The sequence below is a fragment of the Coptis chinensis genome, chromosome 8, assembly GCF_015680905.1.
Source record: "Coptis chinensis isolate HL-2020 chromosome 8, ASM1568090v1, whole genome shotgun sequence".
Taxonomy (NCBI): Eukaryota; Viridiplantae; Streptophyta; class Magnoliopsida; order Ranunculales; family Ranunculaceae; genus Coptis; species Coptis chinensis.
The window spans coordinates 21,547,001-21,554,867 of NC_141463.1; the positions used below are offsets into that span (position 1 = coordinate 21,547,001).

The 7,867-nt window shown below is 36.5% G+C and overlaps 1 protein-coding gene across 1 annotated transcript; it reads left to right on the top strand.

The window, feature by feature from the left end:
- Positions 1-3,989: 3,989 nt before the first annotated feature.
- Positions 3,990-4,529, top strand: LOC147480490 (agamous-like MADS-box protein AGL61). The gene has a single exon (XM_086578673.1). It carries the CDS (start codon positions 3,990-3,992, stop codon positions 4,527-4,529), a length of 540 nt encoding a protein of 179 aa, XP_086434799.1.
- The last annotated feature ends 3,338 nt before the right edge of the window (positions 4,530-7,867 follow it).

The following is a 7,867-nucleotide window of genomic DNA, read 5'->3' on the forward strand; positions in this document are numbered from 1 at the left end:
TAATTTCAGCCATACAATTGATAAACATATACAAAACTATTCATAAATATTACTAAAATGTCATCTTATCGGTTCGGTTTCGAGTCGGTGGAGGACAAACTAAATTATCAAAACCCAAACCGTTTTTTATTGGTTTGGTTCGGGTCAGTTATCGAGTTATCGAAACTCATTGACAATTAATAAACACCCAGTAGTGTAGTTTAAACTCCTTAATAGTATTCTACTTAGGCCAATTATATTTATAATAAATGAGAGTTAGTACTGTTTACGTGTTTTTGTACATTTCAGGACTTAAAATTGATTAGGTGTCTAAAGACATCATTTTTGCATGAAAAACGAGTCAAGATGATTGCTAAGGAAGTTCTATGTTTAAAGTCCAAGAATCAAGAAGAAAAGCCTTTTTCAAGCCCAGTCAAAGCTGGGAAGTCAAAGTCAATTCAGATAGAAAAATGACAAAAAATCATCAGAACTTCAAACGGGCGTATCTTTGGACTCGGACCTACTTTATGTCAAAACGACCAGCTCAAAACCAACTTTCCAATGGACCCGGCCTTGCCCCAATCAGAGCTGTAAAAGTGGACGAAAATGGTATTGAAATAATTTCCAACAGTTGTGGTCTATTTAGGTTTTACCTAATGGACTTTGGGCTCACATTAGAGGCCCAAAGTCCCCTTTTTTGGCCCATGCACGAAAATGTAATCCTAACCCTCTCTTATATAAAGACGGTTAAGGCTAAACTTAAGCTCCTCCTCCTTACTCTTAATTATTACCCTCTCATTAGTTTAGTTTAGCTTTTAGTTAATAAGTAGATTAGGGTTAACATTGTAGCCTCCATTAAACCTTATCAATAAAGCTTTTTCAATTCAATTCAATTCAAGTTCTTATATTATGTCTTCCTATTATTATTTAGTTAGTATGATTCCGATGACACAAGGTTAAACCTCCATTAAAGAGGGTTTATGAAGCCACGTGAGGATGATTAGTAATTAATTATTATTGTTTTTGCAATAGAGTTTCAAGTCCTTTGTTGTGAGTTTCTAGAGATAGAACTCATAACGAAGGGTTAGAGATTAGAAACCCCCATCAAAGAGATTTGTGGGGGTGCTAATTTCTCATGCTAGTTAGACAATGACTATAAAGATGTAGGTTGTAGTTAGATCAAAGAAAAACGATTCGATGACTAGCTAATAGCCAATCGAATCGCGTGGTGGATTAACCTTCTCTAATACCTTTTATCATTAATCAAATCACTGTTTATTAATCTTAAATCTATTGTTTTCATATCATATTACTCTCGTCTTAGTGAATTAGTTTAGTTAGTCTAAATAAGTATTCAAGTATGTGCAAACAAGAGTGGATCGGACATGATGACTACTCTCCTATATTAACATGTTTGAGAGTATTATTATTTATTAATTAGTATGAGTTTAGTACTGTAGAAACACTATTTTCACATCTATTAAATAATAATTATCAATTGGCGCCGCGGGCCATCTTGTGTGTTTTTGTATCGCATGTTTAGAACACAATAAATTGTTCACTGTTTTCAAACTAAAACACTATTTTCACTGTTCACGATTTTCTGAAATATTTCTGCTACTGTTTGAGTGCATACGAGTTGAGAAACCAACTCCCTACATCTTCGTGACCTGACCTTAAAAATTTGAACCTTCTCTTTTTATTCACGAGCGCGCGCGTGCCCTAAAATTGTCTTCACACAGCCCAGCCTCCCCCCCCCCCACACGCTCTCTCTCCTAAGCGTGACACGCGCCCTATTTGTTCTATTTCAAAACGCGCCCGCGCCCTCCTTTAATTAGAAAATTTTAATTTTTTGCTATTAAGTACAATACTACCTCATGAGTATAGTATAGTACTCGTATGCCCAAAAAATTTAGTAATTAAAATTAATTTTTCATACTATACGGTGTCTAGAAAACTCAAAGAATTGGGGTTCTATAATTAAGGAACGTACACGTATGGACAACCTCCCTCAATTCTTAAGTAGCCTGTCCGTTGGTTTGATAGAAAAATACAAAAAAATTAATATTAGTTAAATTAGTAAGCCTACCCACTACCAAAGCCCGTTTCACAGGCCTGACATCCAGGCCCAACACAAAGCCTATAGTAAAAAGCCTGAACATTATTCTTAAAACATTAGCACTAATTAGGTTAAAATATTTACAGGACTTCACAATCCACATCGTGTACCCGGACCAGTACTTGTATAATTGTTCCAATAACAAATAGACGTGCTTCAAGGCTATTGAAGGCATTATTTATACGCGTAGCAAAGACGCTCTAGGTAACACCTCTTTACGTCCTTGAATCCACTATAAAAGGATTCTATTTCTAGTAATAATCATGCTATTTTTGCATGCTCGTTAGGAATTGCCTATTAGACTTAAAATTTGCATGAGATTGAAACTGGTCAGTTCAGGTCGGGTTTGGGTCTAAACCGACAACCAAACCGAACCGGTTGTGTTTATACTTTTTCGAAACCGAACTGAACCGGCTGTGTTATACTAACTGAACCGAACTAATTTCTAGCCGAGCCGATACCCGAACCAAACCAACTAGGTTACAGTTTAACCGACCCAAACCGACCGGTTTTTACATATTTTTAAATTAAATCAATTAAATATATATATTCTAATATATATTATATATATCGGGTCCGTACGGTTAGGTTTGGAATTAAACCGATAACTGAACTGATCATATCGGCTTTTAAATATACTTAACCGAAATGACTCATAAACATAACTGATTTGAAATCGACCGGTTAGGTTAGGTCGGTTTTGTCGATTTGGCCGGTTTTATGTACACCCCTAGTATGTAATACCCAAAATCCAATAAACATCGAAAAAAGTAAGTCAAGAAGGTCCGACTAGGTGAAAATGGCACCCAAGACCAGTGTTCGTGATTCCGAACGAAATGTCGGAATTCTGCCTAATATTTTGATATTTCAAAAAATCGGAATTCCGAATATAGAATTGAAATCTTGATAATTCTGAACTTAACTGAAATTCCAAATATATAAGGGTCGAAATTTGATGAATTCTGGATTTTGGATTTGTCGGAATTCCGAGAATTCCGAAATCCAGAACTATGCCCAAGACCCAAGAGTATCCATTAAAACTAATTCTGATATTCATACAAATTTCCGATAACCCGAAATTGATATTTCTTCAAGCCGTATGTTTGCCCCAATACCGACAATAGAGGTCATGCTGTCAAAAACCACGACATGTCTCCCAAAAGAGTCTTTGTACTAAAATAGTTTCCTTTCTCACCAAGACACAGTGTTACAACTGTCAATTATTCCCAATAGATTTTCTTTCTAAATGCAAGTACTTTTACTTCCATAAATAAACGATTCACGTACTACTTCACTTCAGTTCTTACTTCTTACTTCTTAGTTCTTCATCATCAATTCTGCGATCTATTCTACCAGCATAAAGGGAGAGACAACTAACTAAACAAAGAACAACAGGTATATCACGCTTTGCTTCTATGTACATTGCTTTTTTAGTAATATCTGTTGCCATATGCGACCAGCTCAAGTAAAAGTTTTTTTTCTCAATTTTTATGAACACGTTACACATGCAAGAACAATTTGCCCACTAAAAACACCACCATCTTTGGATTATTTTTTTTTCCGGTGTTGCAACATCCAAACTATGCTAAATATAATTCAAGGTTCTGTTATACCGAAACCTGATTTCGGAGTTTGTAAGACTTATTGGTTCTGGAGATTGACTTGGTTTCCAAGGCATAACACGGTGCGTTAATAATTATATGTTGTATATAATTTTAACGAAAAATCTTAGGAGCCAAAATTTGAACAGAGATAGAAGTTAAGAGGAGGAAATTTGAAATAGGGTTTTCCAACTATTGCAAATTCTAGTATCTATTTTGTTATAAGTTGTTGCAAATTAACTGAAAATCTTCTTACTAGCAGGATTTGACAGTGTGACTATTAGAGAAGAATGGGAAGGAGAAGGATAGAAATTGTGAAGATTGAAAATAAGTATAAGCGGAACGTCACCTTTTCAAAGCGACGTAGCGGTTTATTTAAAAAGGCTACCGATTTATGTACACTCTGTGATTGTCAGATAGCCATTATAGTCTTCTCTCCTGCGAAAAAGGTGTACCCGTTCGGTCCTGTTGATGCGATGATAAATCAGTACTGTAACGGAAACATTCCAATCTCTGCCAACACCAAGGAGAAAATTAAGGCTGAAAAAGAACGGAAAGTGCGAGTAAGGAGAATGAATGAGGGATCCAATTGGTGGGGAAGGATAAATATTGAGGAGTATGAATCTATAGTTGAGTTGCAGGAGTTGGAGAACTCATTGAAGAAAGTGAGAGACAACGTGTCAAGGAAAATTAATGAACTTGGAGAACTGTCTAGGAGTTCAATTACGGGTACTGATTCTGGTGAAGTTGGTCAGTGTGCTATGGACAGCATGGGTGATATCCTGGTTCCACTACTTCTTCCTTGTGGAGCTAGTAATGCCCCTTTTTGAATATAACTTTGACATGTTGCCTGCCCATATGCAAGAGAGTTGTTCTTATTCGGGTAACAGCGAGTTAACAATGTATCACAGCCCGAATTTCTAAATAATTGAAAAATGAATATTTGAAATATAAATATTTCAAACATCACTATATTCAATTGTCTAAAAACCTAGGCTATGACGAGGTGGATACTACACATGCCAAAACCGAAAACCCACATCATAAAAGAATCTTAACAACAAAAATAATCTCCAAAATTCTCTTTATTACTTTATAAAAAGTCTATCTTCCGTCTCAATAAAACATCAAACCACCTTAAGAATAACAGGTCTTCAACATTGTATTTTCATGTCATATGAAAAGAAAACTATGTTATTACATACTTCCAAAAATCAGACCTACTAAAATAACCTCCTGGACTGCTCCAGGCAAGAATCCAAATCACACGCCGCGGTTCCACTACTTTCCACCTATGTTATCAAGAACACACCCACGTTGCCAAAACAAAGCAAACATGGGTCAGCAAAATAGAATTTGTTGGTATGAGTAGACTAACCACATAAAACCATTATCATACTTTAATTATCCAAACAATCACTTTATATTTTCCCATAACTTAATCATTCTCAGCTTGGAAGACAGGTAGTTCCGTCATTTCAACCGGCATAGTTTCTTCCCAAGCAAAACTTCCATTATATTAACTCATTCTAATAACTCGTTTTAATATCTAAACCATTGAATTAAAACTTACCGATATCCACTGCTGTATAAGGGTAGGACCGCGTCCCTGCACAAAATGTTATTAAGTCCTACCCTCCTGCAAAAGAAAGTTAGAACTTCTATATAACATATGTAGATATTATATTAGGTATTCAAAAGTAACCCAAACACTCGCATAATCAAATCAATACAACTAACCCGCAAGGCGAATACCTTAGTTCCTCTCTAGGGCAGTCCAAACAATCTGGTCATTCAGGGCACATTCAATGAATACCCGGGTCATTCATGGCACATTCAATGAATACCCGGGTCATTCATGGCACATTCAATGAATACCCATAGATAACGCTAACGGGTCATTTATGACACATTCAATAAATGCCCACCTAATATATGACATCAACAGTCATAAATCTCAATTCCAAAACTTGAGGCGTGGAGAGTTCTAAAAGAGGTGGTAAATTTGTTTACGCATTATTGAACTTTATTGAATAAATTATCTCCGAGAACGAATGAGTATCTTGTTTAATGTATTTTTGGTTTACGCGTTATTAATTTCATGGATGTATAAGTGTCATAACGTTGTGTATAAAACTGAAAAATCACAAAGCAGTAAATACACGGACACAAGTATATTTAGGAAGGTCTTAGCCTAAGTCAAACATGCTAATAGTCCTATACTTATCCTAATAGACCGAATCATAATTTTTAGGAAAAAGTCAAATTTGGGTCAACTGGTCAAAGTCAATCCTGGTCAAGAGTCAAAGTCAACCAGTCCTAAAGTCAATTCTAGTCCTAAACCGATTTATCTAAGCTGATCAGGTTCAATAACTTAAGCCTTAACCCGGCCCATAAACTGGTTTGGCCCAACTTGAAGATCCACTTAAAATACTATGGACCAACCCCAAAAACCAAGGCCCGAAATCGAGGCCCAAAAGTCTAAATCCTTAAAGCCTCACCTTAACCCATTTTAAGTCAAATGGGTCGGCCCAAAATAAAATAGAAACTGGCCCAACACTCTATTTAGTTTGGCCCAAAACAAATATATAACTCGGCCCAAAAACTAAACAAGTTAAGTCCCAAACAAAACCAACAAGTTTCGGCCCAAGGCCCACAAAATAGAACCAGGTCGTCATCTCTCAGCTCACCAGCGGCTTCCACTGCGAATTCCGGCCACCACCAGCCATCTATCTCCAATATAAAACCCGCAGTTTGACTCCTCACAAAAAACCCAATCTACTGATACCCTCAAAACGCGATTTCCTTATACTGAAAAAACGGGATCGATGCCATTAATGGCTGCTCAGAGCTTCACAACACTCATACCATGATTTCCACCACCACCAATCATTCCCCGACGACAACAACTCATCTATTCTTCACCAAACAACAACCAACAACCAAGGAAAAATACCACCCTTCAAAAATCGCGGTATTGACGCCATTAATGGCGGTTCAAAGTTTCACAGCTCTCATATAACAATTCGACCACCACCAATCAGTAATCAACCAATACAATCAACATAATAACAGTTCACAATATTTTTCAGGATGAGGTTTGTGCGAGCCGCCACCATTAGCACTTGTTCAAGCTTTTTCCCAACTTTAATAGCCCAACCCAATCACCGATTCTAAACCGCCGACATCAACCAAATCCACACAAACAACCCACAGCACAACAGTACAACAACAATATAACAATCCCTGAAAATTTTGGTCCTTTGGCGAAAATGCGAAATCGCGTAGCCAATATATAAGTCGACCACTGTTTTTTTCTTTTTTACGGCAGCCATCATTGATTCAAACACCACTCGTTTTAAGTTTTCCCGAGACAGACGTTATTCATAATTGTATCATTAGTTAACAATAAAAAGTATACAGTCTAAAACTAAATCTTAAAACAAAGAATCAACGAGTAAAAATCATATGTTTTCCAATTCATGCATGCATCTACGAAAATTGAGAACTTTATAAAAATATGAATATCTACTCACCTGTAGCGCTCTCTGATTATCAACTAGCTAACAGAAGAACTCTTCATTTTCTTCTTTCAGTAAAATCTCGTTTTTCTGTATAAAACTTTCGCTGTGTTTTTCCCCAAAAACTCTACGTGAGAAAACTCACCGAAAAACAAGGACAACACTTATCTATTTACCTACGGGCTTTTATCCGTAACTGCTGGATATCCTATATCTTTTTGATCTATTTTCATTATTATTATCTTTATTATTATTATTATCCTTAGGAAAATAAAAGAATAAAAACACGGGGTGTTATACAATGTTTCTTGACGATCAGTGTGTGGATAGAGTGGTTGATGACCAGGTTCCATTAGTTCTACCTTGTGAAGGTGGTTCTGCGCCTGTTGATAGTAACTTTGGCATGATGAATGACCTTCTCCAGGAGAGTTCTTCATACTCAGATCATGACTACTTAGCATTATTGTTACTTGATCAATGTGGTATGGGTAGAATGCTTGATGTCCAGGATCCATTCTAGAAGGTGAAACTGGTCTTGAGCCTCTTGATTATAACTTTGCCAGGATACCTGCCCTAGAGCAAGAGAGTTCCTATTACTTTGCTGATAACAACAAATTTACAACGCTTCTTACAGCTCCATTGGAGAC